Below are 27,901 nucleotides of genomic sequence, written 5' to 3'. Positions count from 1 at the left end.
TTACAAAGCAGAGGAGGACGTGAAAATCGATGAGATGCTGTAACCCTTGGATGCCTGGGCACCTCAACTTCCTCATCCAATTAGGCAAACAGTAGGAGAGGGAGAGAAGAGCCAAAGTGCTAAAGGTCCTGTTATTCTCTTAGAAACAGTGTCTGTAATTTTTTATAGGAAGTTTGAGACATAACTTGCATACATACAATAAACCACATCTATAAAATGTACACTTTGATAAGTTTTGAAATATGTACATACTTATGAAATCATCACCTCAATCAAGATAATGAACATATCTATCTCCCTCAAAAGTTTAAAAAATCACTGCCCTTAAAAAATCACTCCCTCCAACTCCTATACCTTCCATCTTCAAGCAACCACTGATGTGCAACTATAGCTTAAGTTGGCGTTTTATAGAATTTTCATAAATGCAACCACAGGTAAAAAATTCATTCATGCTATTTTGTGTATCAACAGTCCATTTCTTTTATTGCTGAGTAATAGTCCCTTGAATGGATATACCACCATTGTCTATCCATTTACTTGTTGACAATGGGTTGTTTCCAGTTTTTGGTTATTACAAATATGGCAGAGATGTCATGAACATTAGTGTATAAGTTTTTGTGTGGATATGTTTTCATTTCTCTTGGGTAAATACCTAAGAAAATGGCTGGGTGGTATGATGAGTGTATATTTAACGTTTTAAGAAACTGCCAAATAGTTCTCCGAAGTGGTTGTAATGTTCCATTCACTCTTTCCTCTACCATCTTGAGCATATAGAATACAGTTATAATAATAACTGTTTTAATGTCTTTGTCTACTAATCATATTTTTTGTGTCAGTTCTGGATAACTTTTAATTGAATAGTTGATCAATTGAATTTTCTCTTCATTGTGAGTTGCATTTTCCTGTTTCTTAGCATGCCTATTAATTTTTTTTTTATTGGATGCAAGGTACTGTGACTATTACCTTGGTGGAGCTGGATATTTTTGTATTCCTATAAATATTCTTGAACTTTGTGATGCCACTGAATTACTTGGAAACACTTGATCCTTTTAGGTCTTGGTTCTGCTTTTAAGCTTTGTTAGGAAGGATCAGAGGAGTGTTTATCGTACATTTAACTTTTTTCCATTCTTGAGACAAGATACTTCTTAGTGTTATACCTGATGCTTTGTAAATTATAAGGCTTTCCTCTCTGGTTGACGTGAATAGTAACTATTCCTAGCCCTGTGTGAGCTCTTCCTAGTGTTCCTTCTAATCCTTCTGGATGATTGTTTACCTGGATAGTTTCTTCACATGAATGAACTGATCAGTACTTAACTGAGTATCAGAGGAGGGAACCTCTGCATATCTCCAGAATTCTCTTTGTGCAGCTCCCTCTTCTCTGGTACTGTGCCCTGAAAACTCTAGCTGCTTTGACATCCTTGGATTCTCAGCTTCATCTATTCAACTCAGGGAGACCACTAGGCTTTGCCTGGATTCCTTCTCTCTGTTCCATGGCCTCTGTACTTTCTCTAGGCAGTAGAGCTCACTGCATTTGTTTCCCATCTCTCAGGAATGACTAGCCCACTCATCTGCTACCCAATATCTTGAGAACCATTGCTTCAGATGTTGTGTCCAGACTTTTTGTTATTTCAGGCAGGAGGGTAAATCTGGTCCCTGTTACTCCATCTTGGCTAGAAGCCATTGTATAATAATTTCACCCTTAATCTTTTTTATTTACTAATCTTATACTTTAGCTCCAGAAAATTCAGTTATACTGATTGGAGCCAAGAGAGCTAGAAGAACTGGCTTCAGTTGGAACACTATTACCAGCTATACCTGAAATTGAGATACAGAATTTCCCAGCTATAATTTCTCTTCACTCATTAGAGAAGTCTGTCACAAAACCAGATGAAGCTATTAGACCTTCTTGAGGGTAGAGACCCCAATGCAGCTCTATATCTCCAGCATCCAAAAAGGTGAATAGGTAAAAGTATGTGTTCGATTAGGCAAAACTAAATATAAAAATTCTAGCATATCATCACCATTATAAGGATAGCTATGTGCTTAGTAGTCTACATACATGCATTACTTCATTCAGATCTAACAACAATCACTTTAGGTATGCATCAGAACAATTTACTGATTAAGAAACTGAGGCTTATTAAGGTTAAATAGCTCCATAATACCATACAAGCAGTGAGTGGCAGAAATAGAAATCGAGCAACATCTAACCGTGCTCTTAACTGCTATGTAATACTACATTCTATGGAGTTTTCTAAACCACAGGCTTCCTTGCTGAAAGGCTAACCTCAGACTGTGCAATCTAAAGCACCTGCACCTACCACCCTGTACTCAGGGTTCCCATACCTCAGTATGGAACATTTCCACCAAAGTACTGATTATTACTTTACAGTTACCTCACATGAGCAGTGGGGAGGAACTCGGTGCTGGGTGATCTCATAAAATGATTTGTGCAGTTTGGTCCCAAACTCCTGTGTGTCAGCTGCCTAAAAGGGGTCAGACAGAATGTGCTGAGTTCCAGTGCTGGCAACCAGAAGAGAAGTACCACAGGAAGTCTAAGTGGGAAGGGGACGGGACAAATGGGAAGGCAAACCACCGACACTACTCACTCATGCTAGGGGTTTTGTTAGTTCCTGTGGACACAGAGTAGAAGGAAGGCCTGAGGCACTGAGCAGGAGCTTTCAAACAAGCTCCTTGTTCTCCGGTCTCTATAGGAGAGAAATGTCCCAGAGACCCATCTGCTTGCAAAGGGGTTATGTAAACGCGCTCCTCTAAAAGAAGTTCCAACAGAGCAGAAGTTCCACTGAATAACTAAGGCTGACACAGAGCTTTTCCTCAGGTAAGTCTTTTAGGAAAGAAACAAAACGATGATCTGCATGCCTAAGGGGTGGGAACAGCCTCAGTTTTATTTTTAATCCTCACCCAAGAATGTTTTTCCCACGGCTTTTTGGAGAGAGTGGAGGGGGGAGGGGAGGGAAAGAGGAGGGAGTGAGGGAAGGAGGGAGGGAGGGAAAGAGAGAGAGAGGGAGGGAGGGGGGAGGGAAAGAGGGAGGGAGGGGGGAGTAAGACATGTGTTACTAAAAGTATGCAGGATGAAGGAATTCAGAATAAAATATATTATCTGAAGCACTATTTATATTGGCAAAAAGAATGTAAACAACTTAAATGTCTATCATTAGGAGAATATTTTATTAGATTAAGTCGACATAGTGGAATATCAGGTAACCAATACAAATTCTAAGACAGCTGAAATAGGGAAATGTCAAATTATATATGAATATAGAATACTTTGGTTACAACTAAATAATATATGAGGTAATACGCAAAATTTTTAAATTAGTGATAAAGTTTATAAGTTATTATTTAAAATGTTATGTGTACACTATCTTCAAGAAAAAAAGTTTAAAAAATGAAGCCACAGATATGGAACTAATATGTTACCCCACTAATAACACCACATGGTCAGCACACATTCCTAAAAGGAAGGAAAGAAACTAACATTTATTGTGAACCTACCATATGCTATACACTTTCACATTTAGCCCTCACCCTCATAATAACTCTGAGGTACAATTAATTTTTCCAATTTATAGATGATTATTGCATTAGGTGATTATTCTGGTCCCCTTTAACTCTGATATCCTACAATTTTATACTAAAAAGTAGAGGTTGGCCCTAGCCAGTTTGGCTCAGAGAAGTTAAGTATAGGCCTAAATCTACATAACTAGTAAGTAAATAAGCCAAGATTTCAACTTAGGCCTCTGATTCCCAAACTTGTTATATACCATTCCATACTGTCAAATACATGTCATACTTATGGCTGTTCAGTTATTTCCGACGTATTCTGTCATGTGGTAATAGAACATTCTTCAACAAGGAATTGGGAATCATTGATCTAATCCTAGCTCTGCTCATAACTAGCTGTGTGACCTAAAGGAAGTAGAAATTTTAAGTAACCTGTTTTCTCATTTATAAAATAATATACACACCATTATTCATTCAACAAATATTTCTTAAAACACTTACCACCTGGCCAGGTGGCTCAGTTGGTTGGAGTGTCATCCCGTATACCAAAGGGCTGCAGGTTCGATTCCAGGTTAGGGAACATACCTAGGTTGCGGGTTCCGTCCCCAGTAGGGGCATGTACAGGAGACAACCAATTGATGTGTCTCTCTCACACTGACGTTTCTCTCTCTTCCCCCCTCCCCACCTCCTCCCTCTCTAAAAATCAATAAAAGCATATCCTTAGGTGAGGATTTAAAAAACAAAAAACACTTACCACAGGCCTGGTACTATATAGGATCACAATAGGATCTAATTCAATCATGTTCCTAAAAGCACTGTACATATTACTAAGATGGGTAGAATGTCATTAAAACCCTGGCATTTAAAGAATCCTTAATCGCCTACTAACCTGAAGGGCCTGAAGGCAGATCTTTCGGAAGCTGTGGCTGGTGCTGCCTGTCACGATACTCATGATAGAACTCACAGCCACAGAGAGTGAGGTTTGTAGTTTCTGATGAGCCTAGGAAACATAACAAGTAAGGGGAGACCACAGTTTATAATAATCCCAAGCTGCTGACTCAGAGAATCCCTAAGGGACCAAAGATTTCAGTCAGAGCAAGATTTCAACAATTCTTCCCCCTCCATCAACAATAGTTACTGAGACCATGACATGTAAAGGACACTTAAGCATCAAAATAAGTAAAAAAATGTTTTCTCCTTTCAGGGATGACTCATTGACACAGACACATTCAGAAAAGGCAAGCAATAAGACACTGGGCCATAAATTAAAAACAAAAAGCTTTAAGCTTTGGTTTCTTAGTGTGGCTGTTTTTCCCCTGAAAAAGGTACCATATGAAGTAAGAAATGTGTTACCAAAAGTACACAGAATGAAGGAATTCAGAAAGTAAGGTAAGAAGAGAAAGTGGTGTTGTAAGGGTTAGGAAATGGGGGCAGATGTAAGATTCAGCAGAACAGTAGCTCCAGAAGGAGGTGTGGGAAAGGGGGATGTATAGGTAAGGCAGAGGCGCATTATGAGTTATTTTTTTCTATTATCTTATCCCTGTTCAATCAAACTCACTTACTGGGAGGCAAACTAAGCAAGCTGGCTACAGTGACCCATCTAAGTTAAAGCTTGAGTTCCTAGGCTAGAGGCAGTGTACAAGATCACCTCAGGGGACAAAAGAGGGAAAGGATGAGGCATCAGGAAGGACAAGGTCTCAGGCTCTGTCTGCCATATATTCTATCATTTTCATGGAGAGAGTAAGAGAAAGAAAATTGTGAATTTTTTATTACCTTTGCAGCCTGGTGATGCTGCTCCAAGGCCTGGTCCACGGCAAACTGGATGGAATCTTGCACCACACTGTGGCTCTCCCTGAGGATGGCACTGAGATGAGTTGTGAGCAAAGTGTGGACTCCTAAAGGGAAGGAGAATGTTGGTAACCTTGAGTTAGCATGACCACTTCAAAGCTGTTGTTCACGCGCTAGTTCACTTCTGCTTATCCACGAATAATTACTTTTTATAGACGCCTCCACCCCCACCCCAGCAATTTATAAACTCACCCAATTCCTACTTACAAATGAAAACCAAAACACCTCAGGAAAACTAAAGTGAAGAATTACATTTTGGGGGGAGGGCATGCCAATGGGGAATCAAACTGGCAACTTTTCAGTGCATAGGACGAAGCCCAACCAACTGAGCCACACCAGTCAGGGCTGACATTATTTTTGAAGAAACAAATGTGGGGTCCTCTTTAATTCATATCAGAAACATAAATATATACCACATACTATAAACAGTGATACTGGTGACTCCCGAAGGAGAGCGAGCACCTCCTGCAGGGAGGGTATTTAACCCTATGCCCTCCTATTTAAGCATCACTGCCATGGTGAGCCACTGTTATTGCCACTGTGTCGCCAGTCCTTTCAGATGTGCTATGGTACAGAAAAAGTTAAAACTCACAACGTGACTCTGAAAACTGCTGGTATAAATTCTTTTTAAATGGGAGACTATCTATGCTGAAGTAACCATAGGCACCGCTGCTCAGCATCTTTCAGAAAAGCTAACATGTGAGAATGATGGTTGAAAAATGTCAAACAATAGGCTCGCACTGATGTTCCTGATGCAACAAAGGAAGACAAATTCACTCGACAGGGCACATGGAGAAAATGCTTCTTAATTAATCTTTCTTTTTCAGTGTTTTTCTACTTTCCCCTGGGTAGTCTGTTCAAAGATACAATGGTGAAAGCTTAGGGCTGGCTGGCTTCTCTCAGGACTGCATTAAGAATGCAAGGTAGCAGAGCATTTTCTACCATGAGGCACCAGGAGGCTTTACTGGAAGGAAAGGTAATATGTGGTCTGCTCAGAAGGGGTCAGGAGAACATAGATTCTAGGGTCAATTCTACCAGCAACTAGTGGTGACAAAGTCACTTCACTTTTTTCACTTCAATACAGAAAATGGCTTTATATCACCTGCTCTCACTGGTATTTTGTGCAGATACACTGGGATAACATATATAAAGTGTTTTAAATATACACTGCAATATTCAAAGGGAAAATATTGCTATTGTACGATGATATCATCTGGATTACTATTTTCTACAGTTTGATCCTAAGAATAGCTTCAAGAAATCAGCTAGAACCCTTTTAAAAGCAGACATTTAATTAAAAATCTACAAGTTAGTTTCTAAAACTGCGGATACCACCAGATGCCTTTAACATTGTGGCAAAATAACGAGTTGTTAATCATAGAAGAGTTCCCATGGCAAGGTGGGCAGAAGGCCAATTAAGTGGGTTTTTTTAAGACACTGGAAGCAGACTGTAGCTCTACACAATCTGCTTCCTAAAAGGAGCTCTAGAGAAAGCTTTCAAGGGTATGAGAAAGAGGATGGGGAAAAGATGAAAAAATGACTATATCTATATCCACACATTTATATCTACCTACCCTCACAGTACATCTTCTTCAAAGGTTAGTCCTAAACTACCAGATGTGTAAGGAAATTTAAAAAGATACTATTTGTATTAATGCAGTAATGTATTTCTATCTAATACAGTACTGAGTACAATTATGTGAGATGCTGCAGGCCCTCAGAGTAAAGCTAAATCAGAGGTATCTAAACTATCACAGTACTACAAGAATGAGAGGTAACACTGGGTTCTGAGGAAACAGTTTATAAGGTATGTTCAATAGGATTCGGAGCATGGTGTCAGATTTTATGTCATCCTAAGGAAGACTGAATATGGTGTTCCTGCTAGATCTCAAGAAAAAAACACCAAAAGATCACAGATTTTAAGTCTTAAGAGGGTCTTTTTAAAAAATTTATCGTTATTGTTGCAAGTACTACAGATATACCCTCCACCCCCCGTTGATCCCCTCCACCCCGAGTCTGCTTCCCCCTCAGGCCTTCACCACACCTTTGTCTGTGTCCATGGGTTATGCATATATATATATAAGTTCTTTGATTAATCTTAAGAGGGTCTTTAGACTTGGAAGGGCCTTTGATATCACCTAGCTTAACAATCTTATGTTAAATATAGGGTGGGGCAAACATAGGTTCACAGTTGTTCACATGGAAAATAATACAATAATTAATAAATATAATACAAGAATAAACTGTGTTTTGTGTACTTAGAACTGTAATCCTACTTTTGCCCCACTCTTCTTCTAAAAAGGGGGATCAAGTGATTTATGTGACTTGCCTCCCAAAAATCATTGAGGAATTTGGTTGGAGAACTACAATTAAACTCAGGTCTCTTGATTCTACCCTGAAATCCTTTTCACAATACTAAATTGCTCCTCCTATCAGCCTCTACCAGGTGAGCACAGGCCAGGTGACAACACTAGGCATCTTCACCTTGGACTTTCTTACTGGACGCCTCTTTAGTTTGCATCTCTTCTATGTTCTCATTCCAGGGCATTAATGAATGGAATAGTGGGGCACCAAAAAACACCAGCTCCTCAAATAAAGAGCTGCAAGCCAGCCCGGCCGGGCGTGGCTCAGCAGTTGAGCATCGACCTAGGATCCAGGAGATTGGGGTTTGATTCCCGGTCAGGGCACATGCCCGGGTTGCAGGCTAGGAAGCGGATCAATGACTCTCTCATCATTGATGTTTCTCTCTCTCTCTCCTCCTCCTTTCCTCTCTCCGGAATCAATAAAGATTAAAAAAAAAAAAAAGTTGCAAGCCACAACCCAGGAAAGCAGTGCTTCTCTCCTAAAGAATAGATACATGTTGGGGAAAGATGGGAGTAGCATGGAAGGCAGGCAGCAGGAAGAATGCCACAGCTGACAATGGTTTGTTCAACAAATAGTTGGTACCAGGCAATGTGAGCTCTCCTGATCTGGGGTTGTAGGCTGTCTCGTTTCTCTTATGACTCAGTGGAAGGAGAGCCACATCGAACAGCACTGGAATCCCCAGAGAGCAGAATCCCAAGCAAACACATTGGCCCAGAGAGAAAGGAAAACATGGAAACTTACCAGGAACACCAAAAGAAAGGTTACGAGCCTTTCTCCAAAAGTTTATAAGCTCTCCTTCTTGCTACTTCCTTCAAAGTTCAGAAGGGCACTGAGAAACATTTAAACTTATGTCCCACGGTTTATTGGATTAAAGTGTATAAGCCAACTCCCACTCACATTCAGTGGTTTTCAAAATTTACTATATTTAAGAATCACCTGAGAAGCTTGTTAAAAATGAAAATTCTTGAGCCATACTAGATTTTTATAATATAGCAAAATAATGAGTTAATCCTTGGTCCAGGAAGCTGCACATTTTCAAATATTCCAGGTGACTCTGATGCCTGTGTATCCCCGACCACAAAACAGTGAAATCACTGCTTTACCTTTAACAAAGAGAACCTTTCTGAGAACAGGTTATCACCCATCTGTTAGATAAACACCCAAACACCCCCCCCCCCCCCCATGCCTAAAGAAGGGCAATTTCTCCTTTTTCAGAGGTCTGTGTGGCAGTCACAAAAAGCTGTTCGTACCAATACACTCACACAGTTCCTCATGTATCTGAGAAGTTGCATCAAGGCCAAGAAAGGCTGGTAACATTTCTTAATTCCACCTGGAAAAGAACAGTTCTCAAGCCTGAGAAGCTTTAAAAATATTCAGATACCTGAGCCCCACCTCAGTCCAACGGAATCAGAATCTCTGAGGGCGAGGTTTTTTAGAAGCTCCCTAGGTAATATACTGTGCAGCTAAGGTAGAAAACCACCCATTTAAGGTAATATACCCTGTAGGGAGCATTATAGAAAGTGTCTGCTGACTTCTGCTTCAAGATACCGATCTTTTCCACAGAGCATATAATTTAACTTTATTTAAGCATTAAGCAAGGTTTTTCTTTATTGAAATTCATTATTCTACAGAAATATGTCTAATTCAGATATGTGCATCATATAAAGTCTCCTTTTCTTTGTCCTCTTAACATGTAAGCACACCCCAGCTGGCAGCCCCACTCTCTCATACCTACCCCAGAGTTCCATTTGCTGGACTGGAAATCCGCTGTGGAAATCCACAAAGAGAATAAGCAGCAGAGTTTGTCCCTGAGGGTCCATGTTTTGAGGCTGATCCCCCTCAGTGGATTCCACTTGATAGCTCACATCTGGAAGCACCATATCTAGAGGACAAGGTATTACATAGTATTCTAAGATAAGTAAAGCCCGCAAAACACTAACTGAATAAAGAACCTATACCGCAAACAAAGGATTTGAGTTAGATCTAAATCTGAACACTCCCTTCTCCTCCTGAATTTGTGTCTTTATCCACAGGATGGAAGCAAATAATAGTGATTCTCTGGAAGAATACCAAAATAACAACTAGGTGTGCAAAAAAATGCAAACCAAACAGCACTCCTTAGCATTTACTGGGAAGCATTATTCAATAAATTCATGCATTCCTTATACAACTTTCTAAGGTAGGTATCACTAGTAAGCAGCAGACGTCAGAGTCAATCCTGAGTAATGATAACAGCTAACTTGTATGGAATGTTTACTACATGCCATGTACCATATTAAATTCTTTGCATGTACTATCTCAACATTTAGACTTCACAACACTATGGTGCAGGGCCTATTCTTAGGCCCCTTTACAGATAAGAAAAGAGGCACAGATAGGTTAAATACGTTGCCCAACATTGAGAGGGTAAGTTGTGGAACTATTTTGGACTGACTCCAAAATCTGTGCTTTTAATCACAAAACTATATGATATTTGTATTCCCAAGTAAACTGATGCCCTGTGATCACTTTCTAGCAGCTTGATCCTTTAGAATACAATCAGGATAGTCCTAAATTTCACCCAGACCCATACAGAGAAGTGCCTCCATGGGATCCTGGTCTGTCCTTTAGAGTAAGGGGGGAGTGAGACAAGGGGACATTTTCTACATTATTAATTTCCAAAGTTAAGTGAGAAAGTTCAGGCATCACAAATTGGCAAAAAATAAAGAAAACCAACAAAGCATGAAAATAAAAATGAAAGAGAAAAGAAAATATGGAGAGCCCTAGAGATTAAAAAATCCTGATGACATGACATCCTGTTAAGACCAAACACTATTTTCTTACCTCCAGAGACCCTATCCAAGGACACTCTCCTTTCAAGTCTACCCTCTGGAACAACTACCTACTTAAGAAAAAAGAACTTCCCTCACCCCAAGGCTTACTTCCTAGATGAAGATTCTCCTGTTCCCCCCTGAGATAGTGCCTATCCCAGGAGGCTTCAATCTTCTCATGCCAGTCACAACTCTACAATACCTCTTCCTAATGGTCATCTTCCTCAGGATCCAATTGACCATATTACCTTCTAAATTTCAAAGGATTCTGGCTAACAACAGTCAAGCTCAAGACTATAAACTTCCTAGACATCAACTCATGGTTGCATATATCTATTTCCCAGTTTTGTTTGTTAGTCCAATTTTTTTGTGTGTTTTTTAAAAATATATATATTTATTGATTTCAAAGAGAGGAAGGGAGAGGGAGACAGAGAGAGAGATAGGGACATCAATGATGAGAGAGTCGTCATTGATTGGCTGCCTCCTGCACACCCCTGACTGGGGATAGCGCCCGCAACCTGGGCATGTGCCCTGACCGGGAACTGAACCGAGATCTCCTGGATCCTAGGTTGATGCTCAACTGCTGAGCCACGCCCGGCTGGGCTGTTAGTCCAGTTTTTAAGCATCTAACTTTCAACATGATTCACCTCAAACTAATATTGGTTAGGCTCTACATGAATATTACAGCCAAGTTACTGTAAGTTTTATACTCCTGCCTTGTATTTATGTGGCATTTTAGTCTTTTCTAAGTCATTTTATGTGGATTTTCTTATCTCATTTGGAAACATTTTTCTTCCCCAATAGTTCAAAGATGTAATTGCTCCCATACTAACTTTTATAAAACCCCAGAGTTGACACATTAAGGTACAATAGAAACCCTCTGAACAAGTCCCTAGAAGATGAAGGCCACTGGCTACTCCAGGAATAGAGGAAGCAAAAGAGGAAGTGAGCAGAGAACCAGCATCAACATGTAACGCAGAAACGGATAGGCTCTGACAGGCCTTTGCCTCTTGACATCGTTTGCCTCACTTCAAGCGGACTCTTGAACTTACATCTGCTATTTATATTTCCTTGCATTTCTCTGAAAGTCTCCAGTTTTCTTTATTCCTGTGCAACGAGAGGGAGATATACCTCTATCCAAATTGAGATCCGTATTGGGCACCATACACAAGTGGTACTTCTTCCAGTCAATGAAATAAGAGGTATCTTTGAAGATAGTAGTAATTGACTGTTCCTGGCTTGGCAATATCAGAGGCAGACCTGAAGGTCCATATAGAAATATGTATAGGTGCTAAAGAAAACATCCAAATTTTAGTTTTTTATGAATATGTATTCATTGGCATAAAACAAATATAACATTAACCTGGTTCACACTCCCAGAAATAAAGTAGTTGTGCTAGACAATTATACATTAAGCCTTTTACACATTGAAGATAGATGTCAGGTACCAGAGGTAGACCCACTAGAATCCTCAGAATTTTATTCTAGGTTTAATGAGTGAGAGCTACAGGTATAATATTAGGACAATTAGTTTATTAATTCACCCTATTCATTCAATCATAGCTTTGAGTGGTACCCCAGGTTAAACACTGTACTAAGTTCTGGGGATACAAAGATGACTATCCAGATTTAATATCTACCTTCAAGTTATTATATTTATAGTATGGGAGACACACGTAAAAACCAGTAAACTGTAATACAATGTGATATGCTAGAATAAAAGTATACACAAAGGAATATTTTCCAGTAAGTATCTGAGTATATTCAGATTGAGAAGGAAACTCCTTCTCACCCTCTCTACCCCTATTCTCTGAGACAGAGGACAGGCCCCTGAAATGGTTTCCTGCTCTTGGCTTCCCACTCCTACTCTCGTCCTCCCTCTAACCCAGGGTTTCTCTATCTCAGCACTATTGACACTTTAAGCCAAATAATTCTTTGCTGAGCATGGCAGAAGGAGGACTGTCCTGTGCATTGTAGGACGTTTAGCAGCATCCCTGGCCTCTACCTCTCCCTCCATTCATGACAATCAAAGGGACATCTGTAATATTTTAAACAAAAATAAAAATCTAAAAAAAAAAAAAGTCTCCAGGCCAGACAGGAGTGGCTCAGCTGTTGATCATCGACCTAGGATCCAGGAGATCACAGTTCGATTCCTGGTCGGAGCACATGCCTGGGTTGCGGGCTCGGTCCCCAGTTGGGGGCATGCAGGAGGCAGACGATCAATGACTCATCATTGATGTTTCTATCTCTCTCTCTCCCTCTCCGTTCCTCTCCCTGAAATCAGTAAAGATATATTTTTTAAAAATGTCTCCAGACATTGCCAAATGTCATCTGAAGGCAAAATTACCCAGTTAAGAACCACTGCCTAACCTTTTTTGCCCCCTAAACCAAAGCTAAAGAGACCATAATATATTTTTTCTTTATTTTTCTTTGTGTTCTTCTTTTTAATAGGATAAACACAAGGCACTGAGTATGAAGATTAAAATTCTTACCCAGTAGGCACTGGGGCATTATGGAAAGTCACAATACAACAAAGGTTGGTTGGCAGTGCCCATAAATGAGGTCTCCACCACAAATCCAAGAACATGAGCTAAGGCCAACACATTTACTGTTTAGAGCCAGGGGAGCTATGAGATGCTGCCAATTCAGAGTAAGATTGGAATATTTGAAGAGCCAAAATATGTGACTGTCTTTTAATTGGGTTAACCACTTACATTTAATAAGAATACTGCTATGGTTGGGTTTACATCTACTACCCTGTTATCTGTTTTCCATTTGTTCCTAGTATTCTGTTTTCGTTTTCTTCTTTTCTATTCTTTGGATTCTATTTTGGATTGGACATATTTTATAATTCCATTTATTCCCTCTATTTGCTTATTAGTTATAACTGTTGTATCAACTTAGGGATTATTTTAGGCTTTATAATATACAACTTTAACTTATCATAGTCTACCTTTAAGTGATCTTATAACAGATGACACACATACCGTGTGAGAATCTTTCAACAATATACTTTCATTTCTCTGCTCCTAATCTCTTCATACTCCAACAATAAATTGATTACCTCATTATGTTGATTCCTTCCAGCAATAAATCTCTCAGTCTCTCCTTTCCATAATTATCACACTTTTAATTCAGGTACTCAATATCTCTTGCCCAGTTCATTTACTTATTTACTTAGTGATTACCGACTTCTCTCTGCCATCCATCCTGTACAATGCTGTTAGAAACTCCTAAAACATTCAATGGTTTCCCACTATACAGAGAATAAAGTTCACTCTCCTTCGTGTAGCATTCAAGATCCACCATATTCAACCCCAAACGATTTTTCCAGCCTCCTCTCTCCCTCCTGCGGCAGTCATTCCATGCTTCAGTCATATTGGATAATATGAAGAGTGTGGCATGTGTGGCACATGTTATAATTTTCAGTTTCTTGGAAAAATTCTCAAGCTTGGATTTCATACTGAATTTTTGTTTTTATACAAATCATACTGGTTTTCACACAGAGTTTATATGCTAAACGCCTTTCTAAAATTGGGACATAACAGTTCATTTTCAAAGACAATTGTATGAATTCTGCCATCAAAAGGATATGGAAACTGAAGAAATCCTTCTCAGCTGGTTGGAAAAGACCTTCGGGCAGGGACACACAGCAGCAGCTGGAGTCAGTATCAGCTCTCCCAATGAGTCCATGCCAGCCACGTTGCCGGGGATAAAAAGCATTACAGGGTGTCCTAGTACAGGATGGATTCTGCTGCAGAGTAATTGAGTTGTACCAAATTTTGGTCTTCTGTCAAAAAACAGTTAAGACAAAGTTAGCTTTTTTCCTTTTAAGAAATTATTTTAAAAGGCATTCAAAATTCCTTTCATAATCTCTAGCATATGCATAACCATCTAACCTGCCATATCAGCTTTACTGGAATAAGTAACTTGTGTCCCACTCAGGGAATCACAAGCAATAGACAGAATAGACAAATTGGCATTTCAGAAATGGTATCATGGCTCCTGCTTTTGCTGCCACTAGTGGCAGTTTTATATTCTCAAAAATGTATTTCATCCACTAAAATTACTCTATGGTTCTGAGCAGAAGCTTTCAAGATGATTCAAAGATCAATCAGCATGGCAGAAGTGGGAGTGAGGGGGTTCTTAATCACAAATAATCTAAAACTGGCCTCATGATACTCAGATGACTGCTCCCACACATGCTACACCTTTCCCTGAAGAGGTCTGAGGTTACTGTTAGAAAGGTGAAGATAGGGAGAGAGATGATTCCCAAACCTATATAAAATGCTGATGCACAAACAAAAATACAAAAAGGATTCCTTTGTAGTCATAGTATCTCTCCAGCCAAGAGTTCAAGTGCCTTTTAAATTCAGTCCTCTCTTCTCATGTCTAAATGGGATTGGAATTAGCAGGTATGTTTTGTTTCATTAATAGAGGAAAATAAAGCATGGAGAGGAGAAAGAACATGTCCTCAGGTCAATCAGAATACATTCAAGGAGCCAGGAATAATAATAATTTTCAATACAAATAGCTTTAAAGTTTTACTTTCACTTTTCTTAGAGAATCTGATATCTGGCACTAAGAAATGACAAGTGAGACCATTTCCAATTTCTGCCACATTCAGACTCATAATAAGAGAGTAAAACATGGAGAGGGACAACAATGCCTTCCCCCTTCACCTCATATAATGCTGATAGTTTATGACAAGAGCAATTCCATTCGACAGGTTCAAAGTAGGTTCATTCTCTGCCCTGCAAAGCAAAGAAAAGCTAAGCCATACCTCAAAGATTCTAATACCAATTTCTGCCTGGTACAAATTTTGGCATATGACTACCCCTCCCCAAGATTATTGGAATTCAGTAACCAATTAACTAAGGGAAAATGACAATTTTTAAGTTCATCCACTCTAGTGAAAGGGAAAGACATAAAAGGTTTAGATGAATTATTTACTCATTAAAAGCTAATATAGAATAAGAAATGTGTGTGTGTGTGGGGGGGTGTCTAAGAATATTAGCTTCAAAGTTACTTTGGCTCAATAAATCAAACTATGAACATACTGGAAATAGGACAGTGGCTAAAAAAGCTGTAGAGCTATGGCATAAACATATGCCATGGATTTAAGAACTTACCCAAAGATTTCCATGGAGTGGATTCCATTCACCTTTACACTAAAAGTAAATCTAATCTGCAAAATAAATGGTGTGTGAGATTTAACAAGAATCAGGATAGAGATATATTTTTTTTAATCCTTACCTGAGGATATTTTTTTCCATTGCTTTTCACAGAGAGTAGAAGGGAGAGAGAGAATCATCGATGTGAGAGAGACACATCAATTGATTGCCTCCCACACAACCCCCAATTAGGGCAGGGGCTTGAGCCTGCAACCGAGGTGTCCTTGGCCAAAATCAAACCCGGGACCCTCCAGTCTGAGGGCCGACGCTCTAACCACTGAACCAAACTGGCCAGGGCAGGATAGAGATTTAAAACTTCCATACTGGATTCCTAAAGGAGATATTCTTTATACAGAATCACCTTTTTTCACTTGCACCATCCCTAAACATGATTTACACTTATCTGTGTTCAGGTCTTGTATCTTAAATATATTGCATCCTACACCACAACTCCAAGAGGTGACAAGTTGTCAGGAAATCCTACCCTTTTGTCCTTTCTATTTTCTAATATACCTCTTCCTCCCCTTCTTAAAGGAACTATTGGTTTTTCTCCCTGTTCTTTTCATTGTTATCACACAAAGAACATTTCATGCTTCTTTTCTTTGCGTTTTCTTCCCCTGCCCCCATTTGACTTTTTGTTCTCCCTCCAACTTATTTCATTATTTCCTACCTTCAACCTACATTTTTCTTCCTATATAATATAATGGATAATAAGGGACTTCAGAGCCAGGCTGTCTGTGCTCAAATCCTGGCTCTGCATTATTTAACCTCCATACCATAGTTTCCTCAGCTATAAACTGGGGATGATGGTAAGACCTACTTCACGTAGAATGAGTGCATGGAGAACACTTAGAATAGCAACTGGCAAAAAATAAGCACTGACACCTGCTGACAACAAAAAAGTAGGAAGCCAACAAGAGAAGCAAAGAAGTTATACAGCTTATTTAACTGTGTGCATCTTTATGAACATATCTAACTACAGATAATAAAAAATTTTGCTCTCCCAAGTTCAAAGTACTTTATCAAAATTTCCTTATTTGCTCTTACTATCACTTTAGAAAAGGAGATAGTCAGGTTTATTATCCAGGTTTAACAGAAAAATGAAACATAGAGGAGGGAAAAGAGGTACCCAAATTGATACAATAAAACAGTAAACAAGTAAAAATAAGAACCCAAAAGAGAGCTCTCTGTATCCAGAGCTCCCAGTTATGTCACATGACCAACATCAAGACTGCCTTAAGGACATAAAAACCAATTAGATATTAAAAGTTGTAATTATGTCATTAAAAGAAAGAGAACCAATCAGATTATTTTATGTTTTACAGAGGAGAGGTCTCTTGAAAACATGACTTAAATAAGAGATTCTTTACTGTGCAAAAGAACAGCTTACCTTAGGGTGCACCATGACAATTCTGCGTAAAAAATTCTTTATAACCAGATTATCTGTTATCAAGTTTCTGGGCTTTTCATCAACCTGTAACAACACAACAAAACATCCACCACACATATACAAACTCAAAAGCACAAATGAATCAAGTTATGGTATTTCTTCCTATAAAAGAAACACCTCAGAAAGCTTTTCAGACATTCAAGGGGAAACATCTTCGGACCTCAGAATTGGACAAGAAAGGGAATCTAATAGCCATCACTTCTCAGGTTAAAGTACTTATTTCATGGACCTTCAGGAGACACATGAACAATGATCAGAGTAAAACTCATAATATCAAAACCACCTTTTAGAACAAATTTAAAAGTAATTCAGACTGGAGCTAAGAAGAGTAACTCTATCTTAACTCTACCATCCTAATGTGGGACCAACCTGTATTAAGTGAAGTCAAAAGAGAAGACACTAAAAGAAACCTATTTTTGAATGTAAGTTCATTCTTCCAAACATTTATTTTTAAGGAAAAGCTGTAAAGCAAAAAGTTCAAAAGCCAGAACACCTATGTTGTGGTATTAACTCTGTAAAAATTCCTTAAGTAACAAGAATAAAAAATCAGTTAACTGTTCTGGGCCTTATTTCCTAATCTACAGAAGAGGGATAAAATCCTTTTCACCTCATAGAACTTTTTAAAGGATCAAATAATAATCTGAAAATATATGTTATACATGGTAACAACAGACACCACTTGTTGAATGCCTACTATGTGGCAAGCATTATGCAGGTGCTACATATACATTACCTCCCAACAATCCTGGAGGCAGGTATTATTTATCCCTTCTTTGTAGATTTAAAACAAAAACAAACTGAGACTCAGAGAAATTAAGCAACTTGCCTAAGGTCACTAAGCTGTTCAGTGATAGAGCCAGAATTTGACCCTCAGTCTATCTAAAACCAATTGTCCGTGCTCTTTCTAATATATTCTGACACATCCTTACAATTATAATAAGATTTACCATCCAATGAAGGCTTTTCTATTCCAGGAATAGTGCTAAAGTATCTTACTTATATGACCTCATTTACTCCTCATAAAACCCTATTAGGTACCTATAACCCATATTTTCTGGATGAAAAAAGTGAGTCTCAAAGAGGTTAAAAACTTTCCCAAGAGTAGTACCTAATCTGGCTCCAAAGCTTTATATTAACCACTTCCCCATACTAACTCACTATATTTAATATAATGTCCCTAAAACCAAAGTTAGAAAGAGTATCCTAGAAAAACAAGTCCAGGAGAATGAGAAGAAGAAATAGAGTCAGAATCAGTAAGTTCTTATTGGTGGCTCGGAGAATACAGAGCCATCTACTGGGTACACGTTAAAGAAAAAAAAGGTCCCACCCGGCCGGGTGTGGCTCAGCGGTTGAGCGTTGACCTAGGATCCAGGTGATCGGGGTTCAATTCCTGGTCAGGGCACATGCCCGGGTTGCGGGCTCGATCAATGACCCTCTCATCATTGATGTTTCTATCTCTCTCTCTTCCTCTCCTTTCCTCTCTCTGAAATCAATAAAGATATATTTAAAAAGAAAAGAAAAGAAAAAAAAAAAGTCCCATCTCAAAATCTCGTAATACAATAAAGAGAAGTATGCAAATATCTAATAAAGAATAAATTGCAATACCTTTTATAAATACACTGAAAAAGAGATCAAGAACTGTATGATAGGTTGGGGATAATTAGAAAAAATACAAAAATATTAGAAAAATGGATCAGAATTATTAGAAAGTTCTGGAACAAATCTAGGATTATTTATACACATAAATAGTGGTAATTAAATGGTAACTGCAACATACGTCATAGTCACATCCTTCATTAAAAATTTTTTATTATAGCCCAGCCGGTGCGGCTCAGCAGTTGAGCATCAACCTATGATCCAGGAAATCAAGGTTCAATTCCTGGTCAGGGCACATGCCTGGGTTTTGGGCTCAGTCCCCAGTAGGGCGAGTGCAGGAGGCAGCTGATCAATGACTGTCTCTCATCATTGATGTTTCTCTCTCCCCCTCTCCCTTCCTCTCTCTGAAATCAATAAAGATTAAAAAAAAATTTTTTTTATTATAAAATGTTCAAACAACAGTAGAAAATCAATGGTCTCTTAGAAAGCATTTTCTGTACTTAACACTTCCAAAACAACTTCTTGGAACAGTTTCAAATTTCTGTAACCTTGGTGATTACAGGGTGTATTACAGAAAGGGCTAATTATATCTAGCAGCAAGGCAACCAAATACATGAAAATTCCTTGAGCAGCTACCAGAGAGGAACTACAATTAATAATGATGAGAGCTACCATTTAATGAATACCTGCTACATGACAAGCAATTTATATGCAAGCAGGAAATACCCCCATTTTATTGATGAGGATAATGAGACTAAAAAAGCTAATTTGTCCAAAGTCACACATAGCTAGTTAATTGACAACACTGGGATTTAAACCTAGATCTAACTCCAAACCCCACATTCCACTATGCAATTCTGCCTCTCCAAAGAATGTTCATATTCTATGCATATCTGAATCAGATATTACATAATCTATCATTTTTTATGGATCCTGACAGGCACTGCTTATGCATGACTACTGAATATATGTATTTATTCACTCATAAAACACTTAATGTGGGTTATTATGTACCTGGGCCGACAGAGATAAATAAAGCAATCTCAATTTGAAAAGTTCACAGTTAAATAGAAGAGAAATACAAATAAATAATTTTTATGACAATGTAAAAAGTTATGTGATTTAGATGTACAAAGAGATGCTAAAGAAATACAGGAAGGATTGGCACTTAATCTAGACTGAGAAGACAAAGAGACCTAATGTCAGGTCAGCATAGGGCAGTTAATACAAAGCAAATAGCTTCTTTTAAGATCTACTCATAAATTACTGAGAGGGAGAGAGAGACAGACAGATGGCCAGACAGACAGTACACTCTGACTGACTGCAAAGTCTTTTATGGCCTTTTATAATTGGGTGTTAGAAACCCACTACCCCAGCCTGACATAGCTACAAAAGGAGTGAATTTACTTACGTGCTGTTAGGAAAAAATAGATGCTGCCAGCCCTGGGCAGCAGAAACCACTATTGAATTATATGTTTCAGCCTTCACCTTTAAATACAATCTAATTATATGATAGAATATGGGAGCTGGTTTATATTTTGAAACACAAATTTATGCAGTCATGGGCCCTATATGACTTTCTAGGAGAAAGTCAATCCACGCCTCTGTCTGTCTCTTTAAATAGATAAACAGTTGACAGATAAATACAGAGATCTATAGGTACAAATATATAGGTATGTTTGTATGTGTATATGTACATCCCTACCCACTTTATCCTTTAGTGTCATGGTAAAATATAAATATAAACATGGATAAAGATGTCAAGAAGACCTTGTAAAATCAAACTGTTTTTTCAGGGGCATGTTACCCAGCTTAATGGAACCCAAGATGCAGGACTGACTCAGCATAACCAAAAAACCCTGCATCTCTCTTAAATGACGCTTTCCTCAGTCTTCTCTGAGATTAGCTCTCCTCACATGCCCAAAGTAGTGGGTCACTTATTATAGCTTTTTCATGGATGTCTGCCACCAACTTTGCTATTTGACCCTTCTCCCCAACTGAGGTATATATAATGAAATCTTTCACAATCTCCTCTTTTTCTCCTCTCGCTGTCTTCATTCAAATACCTTTTAAATAGCTGCCCAATACCAAAGACAATGAAACATAATAGGACAAATGCTTTCAGGAAATCCTTGTTCCTCTGGGGCTACACTACTCTTCTACAAACTCGCTTCATCCAGCACCAGCTGACTACTGAGCACACTAAGCTCACAGTTTTTCTCTGCACTCCAAGTCCTGCTATCATCTTGGCTGACTTCCAGATCCAAGTAGTTGACCAGTCTAAGCAACAACTTAGTCTCACAATTCCCTGGCCTCTTCAACTCTGATGATCTTGACCTATACTCATTTCCAGCCACCTATTTCCATAGCCATAGCTTGGAACTGTACTATTCTGGAAACCTTAAACTGAAATGTCCCACTCTTATATGAAAAGCTTTACACCAAGATGTTATAGTGGCTACCTTGATTAAGTCAAATTATCTGTGCTCTAAAAGCTCACTTTGATTTTCCTGAGGGAAGCACTCCTTTTGCAATAATGGGGTAAAAAAACACACACACACACAAGAGACACTTTATCACTCTGATGACAACTTCCTATTCTTTCAACTCTCTGAACCCTTTATACCTAGGAAACCTGTTTTTCAGCCTCATCAAGACCTAGATCTTGACCCCTTCCCACTGAGTTATGTACCCTTCCTCTATGCTATCACAGCATTCAGTACTTATCTCTATCATGATACATATTATACTGTATTGTAATTATTTGTTTGTATATCTTTCCCTTTAGATTCCAAGTTCCTTGGGATTAATTAACATGTTTTGGAACTCTGTACCTTCAATACCTAGCACAGTGAGGCCACTTGAACAAAAACAGGTTTTTGAATGAATGAATAAATACTGAAACAGCACTGATCAATGAGTAAGACTGGTTCAAATTCTGTCACTTAACTTTTGTAGGACCTTCAGAAAGTCAGTCAAATTCTGTGAATCTCAGTTTTCTTATCTGAAAACAGGGTGATAATCCTTGTCCTATCCACTTGATAGAGTTATGAGGAGGCTTAACTAATATATAAATGTTAGGTATAAGAATTATCATTGTTTGTTCAGACTGGCTGAAACATGTGGTCTCCTTTTCTAGAACTGCTTTCCTTGGTTCACTGGCATCAGCTTTTTTATTGCTATTTGACATTAATAGTGTCAAAGCTGACTGACCATTAATTGCTCCAGATTGTTTACCCTTCAGTTCCCCTAAAGAAGATAAGGCACAGCCAGGGATATCTGTTGTCCTGATACCATATCCATTCCTTTTAGAAGGAGCCTATAATTGTTCGAACAGGTAGAAAGGCCTTTCAAGTGCTTTCTTAGGAGAATGTTTAAGGTACTCTAATTCTTTATGTCTCTACCAACTCAAAGGAAGGAAAGATAGAAGATGAGAGAACTGCTAAAGGGAAGGGAGAACGCAATTTGTCAGTCATAAATCTGGGCTACAAATAAATCAATAAAAATCTTTAAACCAACCTAATAAAAATGTACCCAAATAGGATCTACTCTGCGGATCCATTTTTATTTTCTTTTTCAGGAGATCCAAATTTAAATAATGGCTTGTTTCAGTGGTTCTCAAACTTACCTGCACATTAGGAATCACTGGAATTTTTAAAGTATTCCAAAGCCCAGGCCATACCTGTTATAAACTGAATTGGGTTCCCCCAAATTCGTATGTTGAAGCCTAGCCCTCTATGTGACTATGACTGTATTTGGATATAGGCCCTTAAAGATGTAATTAAGCATAAATGAGGTCATAAGGGCAAGGCTCTAATTTGATAGAGCTGTTGTCCTCATAAGAAGAGAAAGAGATACCCTACAGTTCTCTCCAGCTATGTACAGAGGAAAGCCCATGTTATGAGACAGTGACAAGACACTTTGATCTTGGACTTCTAACCTCCAGAAGTATAAGAAAATAAATTTCTGTTGTTTAAGTCACCTAATCTGTGGTGTTTTTGTGTGTTTTTTATGGCAGCACAAGCAGACTAACCCAGCATCCTAGACCAATTAAATCCGTACCTTTTGGAGATGGGCACAAATATCAATATTTTGGAAGGTCCCAGGTGATTTGAAATGTGTGCAGGGAAGTTTGGGAACTGATGCCTTATTTCATTTCAACTTGGAACTGTGATGTACCTAGGCTTTTCTTTCCTGTTATTAGATTTGTACAAAAATAAGAACCAAAACAACAATTTATAGAACCACAACAAAACCTGCCTCAAAAGTCATCTGGAAAGGTGTTACCCTTGGTATGTCCTGAGAATAGCTGACTTCCTCTGAAGTCCAACTCAGCTTTGCAGAGAATCTGGGCAGTATTGATTGCATTTCTGTGTGAGAAGAAATGGCGACAAAATAGAACAAGCAGTTTGGATCAGCACCAGAATTTCTGGAATTGTTTATTAAACTTAAGAGCCAAGAAGGCTTTTCCCTGATGAAAAGATTATCTGCAAAATTTAAAGTATGACTGGAAATAGCTATGCATCAGCAAATTGCTTGAACATTTAGAATTACATTATGGGGTTAAGACATTTAATCTCATGTTTTCAATTTTTCACATTTGCTAAATCATTTGTATTTTCAGTTGATTTCCACAAGGTCATATCCAATGCCAGAAATCTTTAGAGCCAATACCTTTATCTGATATTCTTGTATTTTTAATAAATCAGATCATTATTTAATAAACACAAATCCAGTAAGTGAGCTTATTTAAAACCGAAAGCAGAAAAATTCAAGAATGACCCTCTCAGGCATCTACCTAATATAGTATATTCTTTATTAAGGTAATCTTTAACAAAGAAAAGCAAATCTTGCTACTTTAATTCATAAATTAACTACTTGGTATATTTACATGTATTGACTCAGCTATCTTTCCACAAGATCATCAACAAAGAGAACCTCAAAGTATGCATCACACTTCTTCCTTTCTGTACCCTGGTACTCATATTACAAAAGGAAAAAACAAATTTCCCATTTTATAAAATGCCATCCCTTATTTCCTCTCTATGTAGTATTATAAATACTACTATAAATAAAGAGAACTATAAATAAAGATAGATATCTCAGTCTCCACAAGTTCTACCTTATAAATGAGGTTGACAATGATATAAGAACCTAACTTTAAAAATGTAGTAACAATTAGATATATCCCAAAATAATAGCACAACTTTCTCCTAAGCATTCGTACTACATACCTAATGAAGCTTTAACCATCTCAAAAAGTACGGATATTACCAAGATCAAGTTCTAACTATCAATCTTAATAGGTAATATTTTTCTTGCCATTAGTTTGTTTTTCAAATGTAATTCAGTCACAAGCCCAGAATAATATGGCAGCAAGGTTATGCTACACTGAAGTTTAATGAACTTGGCACTGAACCAGGATGCCTTGCGTCAATCTTCAGTTTTTACCACTTACCAACTTTCTGACCTAAGGTGACCCCTTTTTTTTCTGTGATTCAGTTACCTTTCTGTGAAATAAGAAAAAATTGTTCCTGAATCCTACTTCTCTTTAAAGGATTAATACAGCAGAATGGGGAAAACATGTAGATATGTGAGAAAAAAGGCTTGTCAATAAGTTTGAATTCTCCAGCAATATTAATAACAATTTAAAATAAAATGTATGGGTTATTTGGGGGGAAATCAATTTCAACTGCTTTGCCCCATACACACACACAAATCAAGACAACTGACAACAGAATTGAATAAAAGCCTTCTGTTTCAAGATAAACCAAGCATATGTTGAAATCTTATCTTCCCATTCAAACACATACAATGATAAAACAAATATTTTAAAATTTTAATAAATATACAGTCATGGTAAGAGAAGAAATGAGAAATCTTTGTAGACTAGACATGGAGAGGTATTTTTCCTTCATGTTTGGGAAGAAAAAAGAGACAGAATCCACAATGATAAGGACCAAAGATGTACCATATTTGGGGTACTAAGAAAAAACCATGGGGCTAATAATGCAACACTCATAGGTTTAAGAGCAAGAGCCACACAGGCCACACATGGGAGATCTGAGCAACGGACCAAAACAAAAACAAAGGCCAGACATGTGCTGCCTGCCTACCTAAGGGTTGGTTAAAGCCAAGTGATGACAGTAGCAGCATCAATGATGCAGAATGAGGGCCATAGAGCCATGTCATATAAGTGGGGACGAGACTCAGAACTACATAATCTATTAAGGTGCAAGAGAGTTGTATCTTGCCCCACACAAGCAAAGTTTAATCCAAGATATATACCTTGCAACATACAATTAACAGTTGAAAGCAAAAATAACAACATTATAAGGCAGGAATTATTACACTTGAAAATGCCCAAAACAGAGAAAAAAAAAAAATTTGGTCATAGTTTAAAGATGTTCTGATTGTCTATATAGAGGATCCAAGAGAATCTACAGAAAAAATATCAAAATTCAAAATGAATACCACTCACAATGGCAACAAAAACTATAAGACACTAGAAATAAATGTAACAAAATTCAGATCAAATATTGAACATATTCTCAATAGTGAAGTATGATTTGAAAAACTTAACAGGGGAACCAGGAACAAGATAGTGGCATAGGTAACAGCTGCTCCCGCTGCCTCCCACAGCCACATCAAAATTACAAATAAAATACAGAGCCACCATCACTCAGAACCTCCTGAAGTCTAGCTGAACAGAAGCCCTACAATCAGGGAACTGAAGAAGCACCGAGACCAGTAGGAGGGGCGGAGACACAGGCGGACTAGGGCTGAATCTTGGAGATGCAGCAGCAGGCCCACACCCGGTGCTGCGGGTTAAACCTGGGAGGGATATCTCCCCAGTGGTGGTTTCCCAGAGGAGTGAGGGGTCCCAGCCCCACATCAGACCCCCAGCCCAGGGCTCCAGGGCCGGGAAGAGAAGTCCCCACAACTTCCGGCTGTAAAAACCAGCGGGGACTGTTGCTGAGGGATACGGAGGATGCAAGAGACCCAGGCTTTCCTCTTAAAGGGCCTACGCGTGGACTCACTCGGATGCGCTCCCTCTGAGCCCCAGTGCTGGGCAGCAGCTTGAAAGGAACCTGGGACACTTGGGGAGGAATTAACCTGCCTAAAATTGGGGTGAGAGGTAGAGGAGCAGCTTTCTCCCAGGCAGAAGAGCTAGCAGAGGCCATTGCTCCTTTGGAGAGCCCTCCCACCACAGAGCCAGCAGGCAGGAGCCATATTTAAATCTCCAGCACCTGACTCACACCTCTGGCCCCGCCCTGGCGATTCCCCAAGACCCTGCCCCTCCCCACCTGCAGGCTCATCCAGGCCATTTCCAGTGGCTTTTCTATGCAAGTGGCCTCTTGAGCCTCATGCTTAGGACTGTCCTAAATTCTCAAATAAGCAGCAGTGTGTCCCATATGGCTTGATAAGTGGCCCTAGGCCTGGCACTAGTGGCAGCCCGCATTAGCTCATAGCTTGGACTCTTCTGGACAACGCCAAGCCCAGCACAAGTAGCAGCCAACTACGGTTTGCTGTGTAGCTCATGCTGAGTGGCCCTGGGCAAGGCACTGGCAGAGCCTGATTTTACACCTACCGGGAGGCCCCAGAGACAGTGTACCTGGTGGTCAGACTTGACCACGCTGGATTACAATCCTACTTCATCCACGAGTGACACACTCAAGGGGCACACTTGGTGAACACCAAAGCCCCACTGAAGTAAATCCTGCTCTATAGGGGTATCTCCAGCACAGCAGCTCTTTGGCTGTAGTTACAGCTGGTCCTCACAGCTGACTGGCCCGGGGGTCAATTCCTCCCAGTGACACCAACAGCAACCAAGGCTCAACTACAAGATAGTGCACACAGCCCACACAGGGGAGCACCTAGAAGGCCCAGCTCAGGTGACTGGGGAGGCTGAGCCACTGGACCCTACAGGACAGCTACTACACAAAGCCACTCTACAGATTCCAGGAGACATAGCAATTCTACCTAATACACAGAAACAAACACCTGGAAGCATTCAAAATGTGGAGGCAAAGAAACATGTCACAAAGGAAAGAATAGAAGAAATCTCCAGAAAAGGAACTAAATGAAATAGAACCAAGCAAGCTACTAGAAATAGAGTTCAGAATTATGATTATAAGGATGCTCAAGGATATTAGTAAGACTATTAAGAAAACAAGTGAGACCACTGATGACATAATAAAGTACTAATCAGAAATGAAGGCTACATGAACTGAAATGAAGAGTACTTTACAGGGAATCAACAGTAGAGTAGAGGATGCTGAAAATCAAATCAGTAATTGGGAACATGAGGAAACAAAAAACACCCAACCAGAAGAGCAAAAAGAAAAAAGAATCCAGAAATATGAAGATAGTATAAGGAGCCTCTGGGACAACTTCAAGCGAACCAACATTCAAATTTTTGGGGTAACAAAAGGGGAAGAAAGAGAGCAAAAATTGAAAATCTATTTGAAAAAATAATGACAGAAAACTTCCCCTACCTGGGGAAAGAAATAGACTTACAAGTCCAGGAAGCACAGAGGGTCCCAAAGAAGAGGAACCCAAAGAGGCCCACAGCAAGACACATCATAATTAAAATGCCAAAGGTTAAATACAAAGAGAGAATCTTAAAAGCAGCAAGAGAAAAGCAGTTAGTTACCTACGAGGGAGCACCCATACAACTGTCAGCTGATTTCTCAACAGAAACGCTGCAGGCCAGAAGGGAGTGGCAAGAAATATTCAAAGTGATGAAAACAAGAAACTACAACCAAGATTACCCTACCCAGCAAAGCTATCATTTAGAATTGAAGGTCAGATAAAAAGTTTCTCCGACAAGAAAAAGCTAAAGGAGTTCATCACCACCAGACCAGTACTACATGAAATGCTGAAGGGTCTTCTTTAAGAAGAAGCTAATGAAAAAAAGAATCTGATAAACTAAATAGATCCAGAGACATTGATGCATACCACAGATGATCATATTTCAGGGGGAAGAGAGAAAGGGGGGGAGAGTGGGAAGAGATTAACCAAAGAAGTGATATGCATATATGCATAACCCATGGACACAGACAATAAACGGGGTGAAGGCCTGGGGAGGGGGTGGGAGCGAGGTGGAGGGGGTCACTTGGGGGAAAAAATGG

General features: G+C 39.0%; 1 protein-coding gene across 1 annotated transcript in view; it reads right to left on the bottom strand.

The window, feature by feature from the left end:
- TOP6BL (TOP6B like initiator of meiotic double strand breaks) overlaps nt 1-27,901 on the bottom strand; it is a 39,898-nt gene that overhangs the window by 4,711 nt on the left and 7,286 nt on the right. The window contains exons 3-11 of the mRNA XM_087822020.1: nt 23,028-23,137; nt 17,112-17,195; nt 15,680-15,735; nt 15,230-15,301; nt 8,194-8,215; nt 7,858-7,999; nt 5,299-5,420; nt 4,415-4,525; nt 2,391-2,486 (exon numbers count right to left, since the gene is read on the bottom strand). Of these exons, the coding sequence (XP_087678146.1) occupies nt 2,391-2,486; nt 4,415-4,525; nt 5,299-5,420; nt 7,858-7,999; nt 8,194-8,215; nt 15,230-15,301; nt 15,680-15,735; nt 17,112-17,195; nt 23,028-23,135 (813 nt within the window). The 5' untranslated portion in view covers nt 23,136-23,137. The remainder of the gene's footprint in view (nt 1-2,390; nt 2,487-4,414; nt 4,526-5,298; nt 5,421-7,857; nt 8,000-8,193; nt 8,216-15,229; nt 15,302-15,679; nt 15,736-17,111; nt 17,196-23,027; nt 23,138-27,901) is intronic.

Source organism: Miniopterus natalensis, chromosome 11 (genome assembly GCF_054644295.1).
Source record: "Miniopterus natalensis isolate mMinNat1 chromosome 11, mMinNat1.hap1, whole genome shotgun sequence".
Lineage (NCBI taxonomy): Eukaryota > Metazoa > Chordata > Mammalia > Chiroptera > Miniopteridae > Miniopterus > Miniopterus natalensis.
Note: the sequence above shows the minus strand (reverse complement) of the source record. Positions and strands in the feature narration are given on the sequence as shown.